The sequence below is a fragment of the Thyridium curvatum genome, assembly GCF_004353045.1.
Source record: "Thyridium curvatum strain D216 chromosome Unknown NODE_16_length_530760_cov_82.129700, whole genome shotgun sequence".
In the NCBI taxonomy this organism is placed as follows: Eukaryota; Fungi; Ascomycota; class Sordariomycetes; order Thyridiales; family Thyridiaceae; genus Thyridium; species Thyridium curvatum.
The window spans coordinates 262,844-281,341 of record NW_022156771.1 but is presented as its reverse complement, the minus strand read 5'-3'; the positions used below and the strand labels follow the sequence as shown (position 1 = coordinate 281,341).

At 61.4% G+C, this 18,498-nt stretch overlaps 8 protein-coding genes across 8 annotated transcripts; 4 read left to right on the top strand and 4 right to left on the bottom strand.

The window, feature by feature from the left end:
* Positions 1–367: 367 nt before the first annotated feature.
* On the bottom strand, positions 368–3,485 carry E0L32_003640 (uncharacterized protein; the record flags this gene model as incomplete). The annotated part of the gene is made up of 7 exons (XM_031137963.1): positions 368–1,642; positions 1,693–1,776; positions 1,834–1,949; positions 2,004–2,091; positions 2,150–2,197; positions 2,251–2,320; positions 2,389–3,485. The coding sequence occupies 7 exons, from the start codon at positions 3,483–3,485 to the stop codon at positions 368–370; spliced, it is 2,778 nt and encodes a 925-aa protein (XP_030998410.1).
* A 1,664-nt stretch (positions 3,486–5,149) lies between these two features.
* E0L32_003639 (uncharacterized protein) lies at positions 5,150–7,024 on the bottom strand (the record flags this gene model as incomplete). Its single annotated transcript, XM_031137961.1, has 1 exon — positions 5,150–7,024. The coding sequence occupies one exon, from the start codon at positions 7,022–7,024 to the stop codon at positions 5,150–5,152; it is 1,875 nt and encodes a 624-aa protein (XP_030998409.1).
* Positions 7,025–7,550: 526 nt separating this feature from the next.
* E0L32_003638 (uncharacterized protein) lies at positions 7,551–8,207 on the top strand (the record flags this gene model as incomplete). Its single annotated transcript, XM_031137960.1, has 1 exon — positions 7,551–8,207. The coding sequence occupies one exon, from the start codon at positions 7,551–7,553 to the stop codon at positions 8,205–8,207; it is 657 nt and encodes a 218-aa protein (XP_030998408.1).
* Positions 8,208–9,813: 1,606 nt separating this feature from the next.
* Positions 9,814–10,528, top strand: E0L32_003637 (uncharacterized protein; the record flags this gene model as incomplete). Its single annotated transcript, XM_031137959.1, has 2 exons — positions 9,814–10,021; positions 10,107–10,528. The coding sequence occupies 2 exons, from the start codon at positions 9,814–9,816 to the stop codon at positions 10,526–10,528; spliced, it is 630 nt and encodes a 209-aa protein (XP_030998407.1).
* An 828-nt stretch (positions 10,529–11,356) lies between these two features.
* E0L32_003636 (uncharacterized protein) lies at positions 11,357–11,806 on the top strand (the record flags this gene model as incomplete). Its single annotated transcript, XM_031137958.1, has 2 exons — positions 11,357–11,438; positions 11,544–11,806. The coding sequence occupies 2 exons, from the start codon at positions 11,357–11,359 to the stop codon at positions 11,804–11,806; spliced, it is 345 nt and encodes a 114-aa protein (XP_030998406.1).
* Positions 11,807–11,957: 151 nt separating this feature from the next.
* E0L32_003635 (uncharacterized protein) lies at positions 11,958–13,662 on the bottom strand (the record flags this gene model as incomplete). The annotated part of the gene is made up of 3 exons (XM_031137957.1): positions 11,958–12,787; positions 13,250–13,582; positions 13,644–13,662. 3 exons carry the CDS (start codon positions 13,660–13,662, stop codon positions 11,958–11,960), a joined length of 1,182 nt encoding a protein of 393 aa, XP_030998405.1.
* A 1,242-nt stretch (positions 13,663–14,904) lies between these two features.
* E0L32_003634 (uncharacterized protein) lies at positions 14,905–17,092 on the top strand (the record flags this gene model as incomplete). Its single annotated transcript, XM_031137956.1, has 2 exons — positions 14,905–15,086; positions 15,244–17,092. The coding sequence occupies 2 exons, from the start codon at positions 14,905–14,907 to the stop codon at positions 17,090–17,092; spliced, it is 2,031 nt and encodes a 676-aa protein (XP_030998404.1).
* Positions 17,093–17,476: 384 nt separating this feature from the next.
* On the bottom strand, positions 17,477–18,199 carry E0L32_003633 (uncharacterized protein; the record flags this gene model as incomplete). Its single annotated transcript, XM_031137955.1, has 1 exon — positions 17,477–18,199. The coding sequence occupies one exon, from the start codon at positions 18,197–18,199 to the stop codon at positions 17,477–17,479; it is 723 nt and encodes a 240-aa protein (XP_030998403.1).
* Between the last annotated feature and the right edge of the window lie 299 nt (positions 18,200–18,498).

Genomic DNA, 18,498 nt, shown 5'->3' with positions numbered 1-18,498 from the left:
TCATCGCCCACTACCGCCCCGCCAACGCGAGGCGGATGGATACATGACTTCAGTTCAGCGCCCCAGCCTGCAGATACACAACCTCACTCCGCCCTTCCCTCGTCGGAGAGAACCGCCGGTGCAGCACGACGCTCTCCCTCTCCTCGTCCTCGTCTTCGTCCTCGTCAGTCCCGTCCAGGCTGCCGTCGCTGCTCACCCCGCCGCTCTCCTTCCTCCTCTTCGCGTCCCGCCTCTCCTCCGCCCTGCGCCTCTGCCGCCGCTGCAGCGCCGTAAACGGCGTCAGCACGATCACGCCCGCGGCGGCCCCGCAGCTACTAGCCCCGCAGGTCCTACTACTGCCACCGCCACCCAGACCACCGGCGGCCCCCTAGGACCTCGTGGCGGGCCTGCTGCTGCTGCCGCCGCCGGCGGCCCCTTCGACCCCAGTGGCCGGCGCGGCCGCGGACCCCGCCGCCGAGGACCCCCGCGTGGACGGCCGGAAGGTGCCCGGGCTGGGCACGTGGGGGCCCTCGTACTCGAGCGCGGGGATGCTGAGGCCGTAGGCCTCGGTGCGGCCCTCGCGGTCGTGCTGGTCGATCTCGACGCGGATGCACACGTCGAGCGAGCCGTCGTGGCCGCGGCCGTGCGCGGCGGGGGAGGCGGCCTTGTGGTGCGTGCCGGCCCCTTGCTCGCCCGCGCCGATGGGGTAGTGCCCGTCGACCTTGGTGGACGAGGGCTGCCTGGCGGGCGGGTTCTTCTTCTTCTTGTTGTCGCTGTCCCCGCCGTCGGCGGCAGGATTATTGCTGTGCGAGGACAGGCCCGAGCGCGTGCTGTCGGCGCCGCCGCGCGAGGACGGGGGCGCGAGGCTGCTCGGCCCGGAGCTGCCGCCTCCATTCTGCTGCTGCAGGGCCGGCGCGAACGGCGGGGCAAAGTCGTTGACGATGGGGTCCTGGCCGCGTATGTCGGGCGAGGGCGCGTTGTTGGGCGAGTTCTCGGTGATGACGGCGAAGTTGCGCGACGGCATGGTGACCTGGTTGTGGCCCGCCGTCTTGTCCGAGTCGCCGGGGTCCTTGTTGAAGAGGCGCAGCAGGGTCTCGTCGGTGTCGTGGTTGAGGTGGTGGATCTTGTTGCGGCGCGCGAGCAGGTTGGCGATGGCCGGCGGCGGCGGCTTGTTGACGATGGCCGACGAGACGACGTTGACCATGTACCGGTGGTCCTTCTCGGTGGGCACGCGCAGCTTGGGGTTCGAGTAGAAGCGGCCCAGGGCCGCGAGGTGCACGTCGCCGCCCAGGATGGTCGTGCGGACCGAGTGCTGCGCGCAGACCGACTGCAGGCGCTCGACCAGGTGGTTGCGCTCCTTCTTGTGCGTGCGCGCCGTGTAGTGGTCGTCGAGGTCGTCGAGCAGGTCGACGCTGCCGTCAAAGTGGTTGAAGACGCCGCCGCCGAGGCCGAAGCGCCGGTTGAGGAACTTGATGGGCCCGATGACGGGGCTCGAGAAGACGTTCTCCAGCCACGTGAGGCGGGGGTAGGCGATGGGGATGCCCAGGAGCAGGATCAGGTGCTTGAAAGGCTGGCCTCTCTCGCGCGCTGCGGTGAGCTCCCGGTCCAGGCGGTTGAAGATGAGATCATAGGTCTCGGGGTAGTTGATTTGGTGGCGCGTGCGCTGTTCGAGGTCAGAAGAGGCTTTGAGATGACAGTTCCAGATGGGCTTACCTCAGTTCTTGCATCAATGCCCAAGAACGCGATTCTGGCGCCTAGACTGGCGAACATGTTGTGAGACTTCTCGGCAACATACGGCTGTGAAATAGGTTGTCAGGTCGCGCATCTGCATCTAGGCTGATCGGCTCGACTTACACCAGGCTTGTTTCCCACGATGTAGTTGGGCTCGGTCATCTCCTCGGCCACGTAGACATCCATTAGCTGGTTGGGGTCGTGGTTGCCCACGGAAGCGCCCGTTGTCTGAGGGGCATCTGGTGTCTCAGCGTCAGTGCTTGTAAAGCTACAGGCCGAGCGTTCGAACGTACCGGTAGTGTATGTGGATGGTGGAGGCGGCAAGTGATGCTGGAAAAGCATGTAGTATTTGTGCGCCGTTCCCCCAATGCCACGGAATACCTGGTACATGTCAATACGAGAACTTCCAGGGGCCAGTTGCTACAGAATCTCGACTCACATCACACTTCATGAAGTCGTTGACATATGAGCCAAACCCATCGATGATCTAAACAGGTAAGCAGGAGTGCTCCATGATGGGTAGACAGCGCGAGTGCTCACATCATGGTCGTCCCAGATGTTCAATTGCGGGATCTGGCCGTTGGCCGTGGCAAAGGGCTCGGTGGAATACCTAGCGAACGCGACTGTCAGTGTCTCTTTCCTCGAGCACATAGGCACGCACAGCCAGGCCGAACCTACCAGCGAATGTAATTCTTCAAATAATAGTCGTCACACTCCTGGCGCAGGCTCTCGGGGAAGGGGTAGTCCTTCCTCTTCTTGGGGTTGCCGATGTCGGTCCACTGCCGCAGCGGGCCGTTGACGCGGATGCCGTCGTTGTAGATCTGGTCGCCCCCGCCGATCATGACGTGGAAGGGCGCCTCGGCGTGGCGCCGGTTGACGTCGTTCCACAGGCAGGCGCCGCTGTAGGCGTCCTCGTCGGTGCCGACGCTGAAGCCGTTGCACGAGTGGAACATGATGCGCATCGACTCGGCGGCGGCGGGCACGTAGAAGGCGTTGGTCTGGGGCTTGGTCCTGCTGTGGAAGCGCAGGCCGGGCAGGGTGTACTCCCAGCGGCCCTCGGTGGGCAGGATCTCGCAGCTGATGCTGAAGCGCCAGAAGGTGTTGCGCGGGTCCGAGTACAGGCACACGCCCTTGAACTCGGCCTCCTCCTTCTGCGCGCCGCCCGATGCCGACGCGCCCCCGTTCGCTGCGCCGGCGCCCTCGACGGCAGCGGCAGCAGCAGCAGCACCGCCGGCCTGGCGCTCGCCCGCGTACCGCAGCAGCAGCGTCGGCGCAGACTCCTGCGTCTTGCCGCCGCCCTTGGTGACGACGAGCACGCTGCCGACCCAGGTGGTGCCCTCCTGGCGGCGGTAGTTGATGAGCGGGCCGCACACGATCTCCTTGCCGTCGGGGCGCGCGTCGGGCGCGATCTCGGCGTCCTCGGGGCCGGGCTCGCCGGCGGCCGTCGCCTCGCGCGCCTCGGCGGCGCCGACCACGATGGGCGTGAAGCGCTTGCCGCCGCCGTCGGCGGTGCCGGAGCGGGACCCGGACCCGGACCCGGCCGCCGCGGCCACCGTCTCCTCGGGGGAGACGCGCGACGAGTTGAGAAAGTTGGCGAGGTCGGAGGTGTTGCCGCGGTTCTCGGGCTCGCGGGGCTTCTGGTGGTGCCCGGCTTGCTGCTGCTGGACGGCGTGGCGCGCAAAGGCGGAGGACTCTTGGTGGCGCCACCGGGTGGCCGAGGCGTGAGGGTTGCGCGCCTGCAGCTCCTCGTCGGGGATGTCGCCGTTGTGAGCCATTGCGAGCTCGTGCGCGGTCTAAGTTGGGTTTCGAGGATAAGGATCGAGGACTGAAGTGGCCGTGCTTCGTTCCTGGGGCTGTGGAAGACGCAAGGTCAAGAGAGGGGAGGATGAAGGCCTGGGGTTTGAGCTCGTTGAGCCCGTTGTTTGGTACACAGTTCCACGAGCTAACTACCTACGTTGTCTCGGGAACACGACGCGTAGCTCACAACAAGCGGCGCAAACTGTGAAGATGGCCTGTTTGTAAAGGTTCGAATTCAAACAAGAAAAGACTCGAGATGCCCTCGAGAGTCGAAACCGACCAGATTATGGAGAATGGGGCAGACCGGGGGGGAAGAAAAGGGAAAGCAGGGCGTCAAAACAAATTATCATCAGAGGGCGATCGCCAAGGATTGGACGGGCCAAGATTTTGGGCCTGTCGCGAGCCAGGGATTTGCAAAGGATGCGGATGAGGCCTCACTAAATCGTCACCCACAGTGGCCACAGTGGGGGGGGACGCACAGAAGCACAGGCGGGCTAGCGAGCTAGCCCACTAATGATGCAGCTCCTTCAGCTGTATCGACGTTGCCAAGACCCCCCGAACAGCGCCAGGAGTGGGCGCACCCGATGCTGTGAAATGCCGCTGGGAGCACTGACTCGCCCGGGGCTGTAGGCAGCCACATGGTGGTGGCTCGATTTGAGGGTGGTATCGCAGCAGCAGGCCGGCTGCAACGGCATCTTTTGCTCTTCAGCCGTCATCATCTCGCGTCTTGTCCTGGCATCTCCCGCAGGATTCGGGGGAGCACACTGACGTGTCTGCGGGCTTGGAAGGAAAAGATCACGCACCATCTGATAACTTGTTTTAATCAATGCAGAAGAAGCAACATGCAGTTAACATCAATTCGGTCTACCTTATCTGGCAAACACTCAGAAGCTTCAACCTCGACAATTTGCCAAAAGAACAATAAGCATCATCAAAGATAAACAGCTCCCGCTAAAGCAGCAGACTGAAACTCGCCTAGGGAGGGCCCCAAGACCAACAGTCACACTGCACGTTTGCGTCAGAGCAGGGTTAGCGGTTAGCTGTGTGACTTTTCCCCCACATGGCTCCCGCCATCCAGCCGAGCCCGCTTGTGAAGCTTTCTTGCCAGCAGAGAGTCGGCGCAGATTGGAGTGAGACAATGCCATTTAACACCTGATAAATGAAACAATTGATAGACAGATCCCTCAGTTACCTACTTTTCAAGGAGCACTGTGACCAGCACCTGTCATCTTTTCAATGCAAACCTTGAAAATGTCTGGTTATTCCCCTCCAGGTCGTCTTTCTTACAGGGAAACCCTGCCGGCTAATAGCAATTGATCGCCGAGCCCGTCGGGGGAGTGACGTAGCCTGCTCACTGCGGGAGATTGCCATCAAACACAGCATATCGGGGTCGGGTAGCCTGCTGTGAGTGGCCCATTCGTATGGACCACGCATGCATGCACTCCGCCCAACACCACACGTACTCCCGTACTCCCGTGCTGCGCGGCTCGCCGCTTCGACTTGCGTCTTCGAGATTGTGCCTTATTCCAATGTCTATGCGCTGTCTAGTGAGTTAGATGCTCTTAGAGATACAAGTTTTCTAGTAAGTGGTAGTAGTACAACAACAAAACACACCGCGTAGGCCTCCCAACAACACACGATCTCACTTCTCCGCGACGACCCTCTCCAGCGCGCCAGGCGGCTCTCTATCACCGCCGCCCAGCGTCGTCGTCGTCGTCGTCGTCTCGGGCCTGGCCTTCTTGTCGCCGCCCTTCCTGTCCCCCATCTTCCGGCGCACGTACTCGCTGTACGCCGCGCCGGCCGCCATGCCCGCCACGTGCGACGCCACGTCCAGCACCTGCTTCTTGGACATGAGCGACATGATGTTGATGCCGAGCATGAGCCCGATGAAGCCGAGGCCCTGGATCCCGCCGTAGGGGTCGGGCGGCAGGCCGAACACCTTGAACCCTTCGTACCGGTGCAGCATAAAGTACGCCGTCGCGACCCCGTAGATGGCGCCCGACGCCCCCAGCGTCGTCAGGTGCAGGTTGCCCCGCAGCACCATGCCCGTCAGGCTGGCCAGGAAGCCGAGCGTGCCCGACGCGAAGTAGACCTCGAGGAAGTTGGCGCGCCCGACCTCGTCGTGCAGCCGCGTGCCGAAGAACCAGAGGAAGAGCATGTTGACCGCCAGGTGCCCGATCTTCTGGTGCGACAGCATCGTGCCCACGATGCTCAGGGGCTGCGGCGTGGCCGCCACGAGCAGGAAGTAGCGGTTCATGACCCGCCACGCCGGCGGCACCTTCCACAGCGCCCACACCGCCACGTTGGCCGCCATCAGGGTCAGCACCGTCGCCGCCGCGGGCGGGACGTCCGGGAACAGCCGCTGCGACCGCTTGGGCGGCGTGTAGTACATGCTGAGTACCGCGCCGGCGCCGATGAGCGACAGGATGACGGCGTACGAGGGCCACAGCCTCTGCCACTTTGACATCTTGGGGGGTTCCTTGAGGGTCGACGTCGCCGCCACGTGCCACTCCTTCATCCGGGGGCTCAGCTCTCGCGGCGCAGTCTCGTCGATCTTTTGGAGCTTGCCCGGGTTCTGCCTCGCCTCCTCTTCCTCCCTCTTCCTCTTCTCTTCCTCCTGCCGCCTGAGCTCCTCCTCGTACTTGAGTTCGTTGCGTGCTCTGATCTTGTCGAACGAACCCCTTCCGTACAGCTCGTCCTGTTTCGGCCTCTCCTTGTAAAGGCGCCTCCTCCAGTTCGCCTCTGCTGCCAGCTCCTTGGCAGACAGCTGCTGCTTCTCCTTGGGCAGCTCCTCTCCAGCCGCAGCAGCCTCCAGCTCGTCCTGTTTCGGCCTCTCCTTGTAAAGGCGCCTCCTCCAGTTCGCCTCTGCTGCCAGCTCCTTGGCAGACAGCTGCTGCTTCTCCTTGGGCAGCTCCTCTCCAACCGCAGCAGCCTCCAGCTCGGCGAGCTCGTCCTCCGCCCTCAGTCCCGCGTTGACAAGCTCGTTGACGGGGACCGTCTTTCTCAGGTAGGCCAGGGCAGCGTCCTGCTGCTGTTTGGAGTATAGAATCGTGTGGCGCTGCAGCGCGGGGTCGTCGAGCGTGCCCGCGACCCGCCGCCCGTGCAGGATCTGCAGGAGGCGGTTCGCCGAGATGGTGTCCATCCCGTGGCCGAATATCATGAGCACCTCGTGGTCGTCGAGGGGCTTCTTCGCAAAGTCCAGCCCGTGCGCGTCCTCGTAGTCCGGCGGCAGGTCGACGTAGTCCTTGATGACCCCCGACGAGAATATGCCCCTCGTCTGGATGCACTGGTGGAGGGTGGTGAGCTGTGCCGCTGCCGGCCCATGGAGCAATCTAGGCCGGAGCGGGGAGCGCAATTGTCGGCTGCTGCTGCTGCTGCTGCTGCTGCTCCCCTGCCGCGCCGTCGCGAAGCATCGGACGCATCGGGTCTCGAGGAGCGTCGGCGCACGTCGCGTGGCGGCCCCGAGGGCGGTCCGCAGGCTGGACCGGGCTGGACCCAGCCCGAGGAAGCTGCTCATCTTGAATTCCGGTATCGACTGCGCGCGCGGCGGTGGGTGGTGGCGCCCACTACTCGGCGTTGTCGCTCATGGAATATCCTGCCGCGTGCGCAGTGCTGTGATGTGGCAATGGGTCGTCGTCGTCGTCGTCTGGTCGGAAATCGGACGACTTTTTGTCGAAAATTATTCCACGCCAAAACCTAAATTCGTCCGTCCCTGTACCGAATTGCAGGGTCCGGGGGTTCGGAATTTCAGTGGGTGATTACAGCAGCTGATTGGGCGGTGCACAGGGAGGGTTGATAGTGGGATTAGCGATGGCGGGGCTAGTGGATGGAGGTCAGTGCTTCTTTCTCTCAAGCTTCTATCGCGATCTATGCCTGCTGGCCAGGCAGCTTCCAGATTACGACAGGGCAAGGCGACCGACTTCCTTCACTTTACCAAAAGCCAGTCGGCCAAACAGGTCATATCTGTTTCTACTGCACAACACAAGCGTCTACCCAGATTCATCAGATCTCTACTCGACCTCCAGATACATCCCCCATCCAAAATGTCCTCCGAAGCCCTGCCGATCAGCCCCGCGCGCTTCGCCGAGGCGCTCAAGGACCTCTCCCTGAGCAGCCTGCACCTCAAGGTGCTCGAGATCCGCAACTCGATCGCCCACCTCGACTACTCCAACGAGAAGCTGCGCCCCTTCGCCACGGGCGCCGAGCCCGTCCTCGGCGCGCCCGCGGCCCAGCCGGACCAGGACTGCGTCGACGCCATCAGGGAGAACGAGGCCGTCATCTCGCGCATGCAGGACCGCATCCGCATGGTCCGCGAGGAGGTCGAAGGGCGCGGCTTCAGCTGGACCGAGTTCCAGAGCAAGGAGGAGGCGGAGGCGGAGCGCAGCGCCGCTGGCAGTGGTGGTGGTGCAGACAGCCTGGAGAATGGCGACGGCGGCGCTGCTATAAATGGACACAGCGGAGGCGCTGCTGCTGCTGCACCGGCGGCGACCAGTGGTGAGCGGCCGGTTGCATCTGGCGACGCGCACGAGGCGTGGAGGGACGGCACTTTTCAGACTGGCATGATTCGCAACGGCGAGGTCCACATGGATGGGCCGCGGCCAGGCGGTGGCGGCAGCCTGTCAGACGAGCAGCTGCGGCGGGCTCTGGAGGAGCGAATGAGGGTTGACGAGGATGAAGACGATGGAGGCATGCATCTTTGAGAGAAGGGATGGTGCAATCTCCTGCTTATTTCGCTCACTTCTACGCACAGCATCACATGGCGTTCGGTTAGGGTAAAAGAAATGGTCATAGGACAGAGGACCGAGGACCGGACTTTCGAAGGAGCTGTTATACCCCCCCGTGGATCGTCATGATCCCAATGGACATCATATTTCCCGAGACATATATCCCGACTAAGATGAGCAGTAGTCGGCTTGAGCTGACGTCTGAGTACCATGATTGTGGGAAGTCAGCTTCGGGCATGTGCTATTAGCCTACGCGTCAAGCTTACTCCTGAGCAGGCTAATCACGACTCCGAGGAGTCTGCCCACCAGCACGAGACCGTGCACATCGCCAAGAGGAAATCTGCCCTCCCCGTTGGAGGGAGGCTCGATGGCTTCGTATTGTAGTCAGGTGCAGGCCTCCTCGCAGTCATCTTACTGGACGAAGAACAAAGGAATAAAAATAGCAAAGTCTCGAGACTAAAGGCCACGGGATTCAAGTGCCGTGTTTGCTTCAGCCTTATAACATGACGATGCAAGCGGCGGATGCGACTTGGCGGGGAAGCCCACCATCACATCATGTCTTTGTGCGGCAACGAATAAACGGCAATGAGGTGAGCCGCTGGCCACCTCAACCTGTCGGGCGCAAATTCAGGCTAGCTTCCTGTATCCCAGCCGTCTAGGGATGACCGACAAGCTTCCGGCCGCTCGATTCTCTTTCTGGTTAAATGGCTGTCGCTTACTGTTGACATCAAGCGTATCTGCGCAATCCTTCTCATAGCGTTTAAGCTTAACCCTACAAGCGGTCGATAGAACTTTGCGACACAATCTCTGCCATGTGGTACCGTTGAGATTCGATGACATCGTATTTGACAGGCCATGTGCGAACTCCATGCGGAGGTTACCGGCCTCGGCCTCGATGGTGGGAGGGCACAGCCGCCGGCCTGTATTGAAACCTGACGAATCTGGAAGAGCTCCGGAACCTTAACGTCAGCCGCAGGATGGCCGACAACCATCAGCAACGAGGATGGCCCGCATGTGTAGTGCGCTCAGAGCCAGCTGGAACGGGTTATTCGGCGTAAATCTTTGAGCCGTGAGCACACACCAGGCCCTTCGGCATCGGTACATGTAGGTGCGCCCGACTGTTTGTCTGTTCCTTCTTCAGCAGGTATCTCGAGAACGATCCTGCTAGCTCTCCTCTTCGGGCTGTGCACCACGGCAGGCTCTACACTGCCCATGCGGCTGATGGTTTGAGCGCCATCATACTTTCGAGAGGAGGCAGCTCCTTCTCGTAGCGGCCGCCTCGAGGTGGCCCTTCCTTGGGACTGGTGAGCAGACCGCTGCAGCCGGGCATGCACAAGCGTGGTATGATGGCCGGCATGCATGTAACGAGATTCGTGCGTCGAGAGGAGGGAGCCCAGCCGTTCTGGTGATCCATGGGGCAAGTGCTCATGGATATAAAGTGTCAGTCTTGTCCTCGAGAGGTGTCATGATTTTCCGAAACACCATCAGCATCAACATTCATCTTTCACATCGAGTCCAGTGACACAGCCTCTCAGACCAAGAGCTTCGCTTTCTTATCTCTTCCACTAATCACCCAATCACCATGTACAAGTCCGTTCTTGTCGGCCTCACGGCCCTCGTGGGCCTGAGCCTCGCCTCTCCCACTCCGGTCGAGGTTGCTCCCCGCTGCGGCACAACCTACTACCCGACTATCCTCCAGCAGCTCTCCGAGAACCAGCCCAACACCGTCCAGAAGAACACTGTCGGTGCCGGCGGCGAGATCAAGGTGCAGCAAAGCATTAGTGGCGATGGTAAGTCGTCCCTTCTAAACATACTACTAGACATCATCCCTTCCACCTCTTTGACCGCAGATTGACTAACACACACGCCATATAGGCAACCCTTACCTCCGCACCTACCAGATCGTCGCGTTCCAGAACATCCCGCAGGGCTCGTACGGCTGCCAGCTCGCCCTCTCGATCCCGCAGGGCTACCCCGTCGTCTTTGAGCTCAACACGAGCCCGAGCGTGCAGCTCAACGTGACGACGGTGCTCAAGGACAACCCGTCGGCCATCGCGTACCCCAACAGCTGGACGTGGAACAACGCCGCCGCGACCCTGGGCTTTGGCGGGACGGGCACCTTCGGCACCGTCAGCGTCGCCCCGGGCACGTCGGCCGTCATCAACTCGGAGGCCTGCGCGAGCAACCTGGCCTTCCTGCTCGAGGTGTCGCCCTGGACCGGCGGGAGATTTGCCGGCGTCCAGTTCGCGCAGCAAAACTCGCCGCTCGCGGGCTTCTACCTCACTACCAACTGCTAGACAGATGGGAGTTGTGTGAGGACATAGGGGGAGGGGGGAATGATGGTCGTGCCGTTTTTTTTTTTCCTTTTTGGTTATTACATTTCTCTGCATTTACTTGGGGGAACTCTTGCAGCAGCCTCGTGCTGCCTTTTCGGTCCTTGTTTTTTTTAATGCACAACGGGAGTCTCTTTGGAATAAAAGCAGGCAGGACACGAGCTAATCTGACCCGATTCGGAGGGGGACACAGGCAGGGATGGCGAGATTGCTTGAGACACTTCTTAGAAGTAGATAATATAACATTCTTAAAACAGCCATGTCGAGCGCAGGGCGTGCCTCTTCAGTCCAGGGATTGCGTGTCGTTTGACGTCTTCTTACACGGAATTACCTGTTCTGGAAAGGGGGTTAGGGTTAGACGAGGAGTGTGAATTAGGCAGGCCTCGGCAGAATCCGAGCACGCACCTACGCAAGCGGGTCCGCATCGAGACATTCCCGGCTTCGGCCGGGCGTGCGTGCGTTCTCATGTGCAGAATCACGGAGCTCACAATCCCTGAGCCCGACCATCGCAACAGCCGCGTTGACTAGATAAAGCCCGCACTCGGCCTCGAAGTCGCAATCATGAAGTCGAGCTGCCAAGGCATATCGCCGCTCAGGGTGCTCAGATCAAAGCCCTCCTGGTGCAATCTGTCTGCAAGATCGGCTCGGCCCATCCACATCCGGTCCGGCACCGGTGCTTTTACCCCGCGGACAGCTCCCGCGCTGTTGAATACACCTAGACCGTTCTCGAGTGAGAGGAGAAGGACATTCTGCACATCTCCACGCCGCGCGATACAGCACTCATCGGCAAACATGGCGCAGACCACGACGAACGGAGCTGCTGCTCACAATGCCTGGGTCGGCGCGGCTGGCGCTGCGGGCACTGATCTGAGAAGTATGTCCATTCATTTCCAATCGCATTATGCTACGAACGAATACACATGCATTCTCCTCTAGGAATCAAGACCTATCTGCACCTTTACTAACGACGCACGCGCAGGCGACACCATGACGACGCCGACGCCGTCCATGCTGGCCGCCATCCAGTCGTGCACGCTGCTCGACGACGTCTTTGAGGAGGACGGCAACACGATCGCGCTGGAGGAGCACTGCGCGGCCCTCACGGGCAAGGAGGCGGGACTGTTTGTCCTGTCGGGCACCATGGGCAACCAGGTCGCGCTGCGGGCGCTCCTGACGCAGCCGCCCTACGCCGTGCTCTGCGATCAGCGGTCGCACATTGTGCAGCACGAGGCCGGCGGGTGAGTCTGTTTTACATGTACACACACACACACACTCTACCTCTCCCTGTCTCTATCCTCACATCCTACCGCATCTGGCCCAAACTCCTACAATGTTGGATAATCATGCACAGCACACACACACACACACACTCTCTCTCTCTCTCTCTCTCTCCTTACCTCCTTTTTGCATCTCTTGAGCCGCTGACCAAACGGTCCCCAACAGCGTCGCCTCCCTCTGCGGCGCCATGCTCACGACCGTCGTCCCGTCCAACGGCGTCTACCTCACGCTCGAGGACGTGCAGGCGGCGGCGCACCTCGACGACAACGTGCACACGTGCCCGACGCGCGTGGTCAGCCTCGAGAACACGCTCGCGGGGACGGTCATGCCCCTCGCCGAGGCGCGCCGCATCTCGGCCTGGGCGCGCGCGCACGGCGTGCGCACGCACTGCGACGGCGCGCGCCTCTGGGAGGCCGTGGCCGCGGGCGCCGGCAGCCTGGCCGAGTTCGGGGCGTGCTTCGACACGCTGTCGCTGTGCTTCAGCAAGGGGCTCGGCGCGCCGGCGGGCAGCGTCGTCGTCGGGCCGCGGGACGTGGTCAGGCACGCGCGGTGGGTGCGCAAGAGCATCGGCGGCGGGCTGCGGCAGCCGGGCCCGCTGACGGCGGCGGCGAGGGTCGCCGTCGACGAGACGTTTGGGAAGGGCCCCGGCGGGGAGGGCGGGCTGCTGCGGCGCGCGCACGAGCTGGCGAGGGAGATCGAGAGGCTGTGGGTCGGGGAGCTGGGCGGCAGGGTGGCGTACCCCGTGCAGACCAACATGTGCTGGCTGGACCTCAAGGGGTCGGGCGTGGACGAGGAGAGGTTCGTGCAGCTGGGGAAGGAGGAAGGGCTCAAGCTGGGCGGGGGCAGGCTGGTGATACACTACCAGATCTACCAGCGGCGGGAGGAGACGATCCCCAAGCTGGAGAGGGTGATGAGGCAGGCCATGAAGGAGAGGAAGACGACGGCCTAATGGGAGATGTCTTCTTCTTTTTTTTCTTCTTTTTTGGATGTTGCTATAGAAACTATACCTCAGATCCCGAGATATCTTGAAGAGCTATACAGAGAACAATACTACGCCTCGAAGCCTCGCCTGGAGGCGGGATGTTGTGAGGACATTAGACCCGAGCGGTGTCACGGATCAGGGCGGAGTTGATGAGGCTCTAGTGGCTAACGGACCGATTATGCAAGAAGGCTGGAGGTCTCGATGCCTGCAGTTTGCTTGTAGCTGACAGCATTGTGCGGGGTAGAGAAGAGTCGGTCAGCACTCTACCACTCATGCGTCGGGCCTTCGATGCGTAAGCTCGTTCGAGTCAACCCCATCCTCGGTGTCCCAAAGGCGCGCCCTGGGGAGGAGCTTGCTTGCTCTTGGCCGACAGTCGCATTATGCAACCGCCAAAAATCCTACGGTCCGATACAATACCTACGTACAGAGTAGACCGACCCTACGTTTCTGGGGCCTTCGGCGGGCTTCATTCAGCTCGTCTGCCCAGCTATCGCCCGATGAGGCAGGTCGCGACTCTCGTATGCAGGCGAAGCTCTGACCAACGCCAAGGAGGAACGGGAGAGCTCTTCGGAGACCCCGATGGTGTTCTTGGTTGTGCAGATGAATTCCAATTGCATATATGCGGGGTCGAGTGAAAAGAGTGCTTGAAAGTGTCGTCGCTGCAGAAGCAAAACAGCCAGCCACTGACATAGTGCCAATGTCGCCAACAGCCATACCATGGCAGATGCAGGGCCGTAGACGGGCATCATCCATGGATGCTACCTCGGGACCATGCCATCATCACGATTCGGGTACCCGATGGAGACAAAGCGGACGAACCATGATGATCCTGCTCCATTGTTTAAGCGAGAGACGAGATGGTGTCTCTGTGAGGTGTGAGATGTGCCACCGGGTGCCCTGGTCTAACGACCAGCCTGCTGCCACATCGCCCGCATTTCTCCTCCGAGTACCTACTCTAGGTACAAACTTTCTTTTCTTTTTCCCGTTTCTCCAACTCCGACATCACACGGGGGGAGGGAAGCTTGGAAGCTTTTTAGCACCAAGTGAACTGACGTCACGCCGAAGCTAGGCGTTGACGGTGGGCCTGGCGACTTAGTTACTTGTTACAGGCCACGGTAGTCACGGTACTATTCCGGCACGCTAAAATGCGGGGGATTTGGGCGCCCAACTCGACTTGGAGCTTTGCCAGAGGGGGAGAGGACCCACTGTGACCTCGTCGGTTTTCTTTTTTCTTTCTTTCTTTCTTTCTTCGTTTCTACCGAAGCTTCCATGCCAGCAGAAAAGGCTTGGATGCGTGTTTTAGTGCTCCGTCATCCATGGGTCTGTTGGCCGTGTCGCAGAGGGCTGTGCTGCCTCGACGACTGTGGACTATTGAAAGTGTGTTCTATTATTCCTTCTTCAGACTGAGAACAGCCTCGCCCTTGGGACCTGTGCAACCCCGTCGTGCAGGAAGTCGGCCAGATGAAATCGTAAGCACGGCTGCTGGAAAAGGCCTCGAACCGCTCCGCCTTGAGAGTGCCTGCATCATGGCTGACAGGAGAGCGGTCAGAGTCAACCTGGGACGATGTCGAAAAGTGCTGGCGAGCTGCCTGCTCTGGCAGAAACCCACTCACACCTGCACTGGCAGGGCGGGAGTCAATTCCCCAAGCGATCGGCATCTGGTCTCCACACGATTGTTCTCTCACTGCCACCACCTTGCACGTACAGCTCCCAGACTGCCAGAGTCATGGCTTGTCCAGGGCTCTGGTCAAGGTACGTGAGCAAACGAGCTACCTACCTACCTAGTTAGCTCCCCCTTCTGCGCGTGCAGTACATGCGCATCTCGGCCCTGACTTGCAGATCCAAGGTTTCTCGTGGCTCAAGCTCCGCCATGAACCGAGCTCGGCCAAATGTTTAAAAGAACGATGCTCCCCACCTGCCCCGACGTCGTAGACTCGTGTGCTCTCTTTCCTCTGCTCTGTGTCGCATCTACTGTGTAAGTAGGTTGGAAGCTCGTCAAGAGCCTTGTAAGTCTGTCCACGGCGCGCGTGCGTACAACATCTCTTAGAGGCAGCTCGCTTTCTTGGCGCTCTCTGTGGCCATGACGCCCAGCTTCTCGCGGATCGCGGCGGTGGCTGCCGCTTTGGCCTCTGTCGCCAATGCGCTGTACATCAATGGCTCTGTCGTTGCTCCGTGCGATTCGCCCATTTACTGCCATGGAGATGTCCTCTCCGGCGTCGAGCTGGCCAAGCCCTTTGTCGACTCCAAGACCTTCGTCGACATGTAAGTGATGCCCCCCTCGCCCCGCACACCCACGCGACAACTCCCAGCCCAGCCTGCGCAGCAACAAGACATCTCCGTCGCGACACAGTCTCGAGCACAGAAAACGTGGCATTGTGTCGCACCCGTACTGACTCGTCTTGTTCTCAACGCCCACCAGGCCGACGCTCAAGCCCCGGGACCAGGTCATCGCGGCGTTCAACAACCTGACCAGGCCGCTCAGCAACAACACCGAGCTCAACAACTTCCTCAAGGAGTACTTTGCGCCCGCCGGCGGCGAGCTCGAGGAGGTGCCCGACAGCGAGCTCAACACCGACCCGCAGTTCCTCAACAAGCTCAACGACACCGTCATCAAGGAGTTTGTGCAAAAGGTCGTCGACATCTGGCCCGACCTGACGCGCCGCTACCGCGGGTCCGCCACCAACTGCACCGAGTGCGAGGACAGCTTCATCCCCGTCAACCGCACCTTTGTCGTCGCCGGCGGCCGCTTCCGCGAGCCCTACTACTGGGACTCGTACTGGATCCTCGAGGGCCTGCTGCGCACCGGCGGCGCCTTCACCGGCATCGCCAAGAACACCATCGAGAACTTCCTCGACTTTGTCGACAAGATCGGCTTCGTGCCCAACGGCGCCCGCATCTACTACCTCAACCGATCCCAGCCGCCCCTGCTGTCGCAGATGGTCCGCATCTACATCAAGCACACCAACGACACGAGCATCCTCGACCGCGCGATCCCGCTGCTGATCAAGGAGCACAACTTCTTCATCAACAACCGCTCGGTCGAGGTCACGGCGGCCAACGGCAAGACGTACAAGCTCCAGAGGTACGGGGTGCAAAACACCCAGCCCAGGCCCGAATCGTACCGCGAGGACTACGTCACGGCCAGTAACAAGTCATACTACGCCGAGTCGGGTATAATCTACCCCGAGACCGTCGCCCTGAACGACTCGCAAAAGGCCCTGCTGTACCGCGAGCTGGCCAGCGGCGCCGAGTCGGGCCTCGACTACGGCACGCGCTTCATCGCCCGCCCCAACGACGCGGCCAAGGACGTCTACTTCCCGCTGCGCTCCCTCAACGTCAGCGGCATGGTCGCCGTCGACCTCAACTCGATCCTCTACTGGAACGAGGTCCAGATCGGCCGCTACCTCAACCTGACGGGCAACGCGACCGAGGCGTCCCGGTGGGCCGACATGGCCAGGAACCGCAGCGAGGCCATGTACAACGTCATGTGGAACGAGACGCTCTTCAGCTACTTCGACTACAACATGACCTCGGGCGCGCAGAACATCTACATCCCCGCCGACGCCGACGCCGACGCCCAGGACAGGGCCACGGCGCCCGAGGGCCAGCAGGTGCTCTTCTTCGTGGGCCAGCTGTACCCCTTCTGGACGGGCGCCGCGCCCGCCAGCCTCAAGGACAACCCGCTCGCCGTCAAGACGGCCTACGCCCGCGTCGCGCGCTACCTCGACGAGCGCGCCGGCGGCGTGCCGGCCTCCAACTTCAACTCGGGCCAGCAGTGGGACCAGCCCAACGTGTGGCCGCCGCTCATGCACACCCTCATGGACGGCCTGCTCAGCACGCCCGCGACGTTCGGCGAGGACGACCCGGCCTGGCGGGACACGCAGGCCCTGGCGCTGCGGCTGGGCCAGCGCTACGTCGACTCGACGTTCTGCACGTGGTACGCGACGGGCGGGTCGACGTCCGAGACCCCGCAGCTCCAGGGCTTGACGGCGCGGGACAAGGGCACCATGTTTGAGAAGTACGGCGACAACGCGACCAACGTGGCCGGGGGGGGCGGCGAGTACGCCGTCGTCGAGGGGTTCGGCTGGACCAACGGCGTGCTCATCTGGGCGGCCGACACGTTTGGCAGCCGGCTGAGGCGGCCCGACTGCGGCAACATCACGGCCGCCAAGGTGACGCCCGGGACCAAGAAGGCGCGGAGGGCGGTCGAGCTGGACCACTTTGACGCGGCGTGGGTGAAGAAGTTTGGCCGGGGGCGGGAGAGATGAGGTTGTCAGTCATTTTGCGTTTGACAAGAGTAGGGTTTTTGGTTTGCTGTTGCTTTGTTTTGTTTTTTTTTCTCTTGGAAATAGGGTTTCTGGTTCATTGTTGTTTGGGTATCGATCGTGGTTCTTTTGGACGATACCCCTTGTCTTCCTCTTTTTCTTGATGGATGACACTGGCCTGCTCTCTCTCTCTCTCTCTCTCTCTCTTAGGCATTATACTTTCTTCTCTTAAAGTAATCCGTAACAGTAATGGCTAGTAAGAAACATGTCGTCGTCACTTTCTTGTGGCTCTTCTCTCTTCTCTGTGTCTTTGTGACTGGTGTGAACAAGAATGGGCATCTTTCAAGATATACGAGAAGAGGAGATCACAACTCGTCCAACCGCCCTCTACTTTACTTTCTTCCCCTCCTCCTCTTCCTTCTTCGCCAACTCCTCCTCCAGCGTCCCCGTCACCGTCGCCGACCGGACCCCGGGACACTCCTCCCTCAGCAGGCCAAACAGCTTCGCGTCCGTCATGACGCCGTTCTTCTCGACGCACAGCCGCCGCGTCCCCTCGAGCGCGAACCCGGCCTTGGCCAGCACCCGCGCGCTGCCGGCGTTGAACCCGAAGCACCCGGCGTCGATGCGCCGCATCTGCGGGATCGCGTCGAACGCCCAGCGGCAGAACCCCCGCGCCGCCTCGGACATGTACCCCTTGCCCCAGCACTCGCGCGCGATCCAGTAGCCCAGCTCGCGCGTGCGCCACTCGACGTCGCCGTGGGGGCGGATGCCGATCACGCCGAGCAGCTCCGCGTGGTTCTCGCGGGTGCAGATGGCGTAGTCGTGGTCCGACCGGGCGACGACGCCGGCTAGCCAGGCGGCGGCCGCGGCCTCGGTGTACGGGTACGGGAACCGGTTCGACATGTTGCCCGCGACGCCCGGGTCGTTGGCCCGCCGGGCGAGGACGGGCGCGTCGCGCGCGTGCAGCGGGCGCAGGGCGAGGCGGTCTAGCTCCAGGATCGGGGGCGGGGGGAAGGGCACGCCGGCGGAGGGGTCGGCGGGGGCGGGGCCGGAGGGCGGGGTGGGCTCCGCGATGGCCGGGTTGGTTGGGGCGGTGGTCTCGGCGTCCATTGTGTGGTGGGTGGGTGGGAGGGGGGTTTGTGAGGGAGTTGATGATGTCTCAATTGGAAAAGTTGGAGAGAGAGGGAGAGAGGAGGAGGGTTGTTTGAGAAGGGTATCTTTATAGCTGGAAAGATGATGATTCCGGGTGGTCGCACAAAGACTCCTGAGATACGGATCCGAGTGTTGGAGTGACTCACAGGTCTTTCGAATGGCGAGTCCGTATTCCCATGCGACATACAACACGCAGAGTCCGACGACCTTCCTGAAGCGGTTGAGCAGTCGACCCACCTCATCCAGTTTAATACTTC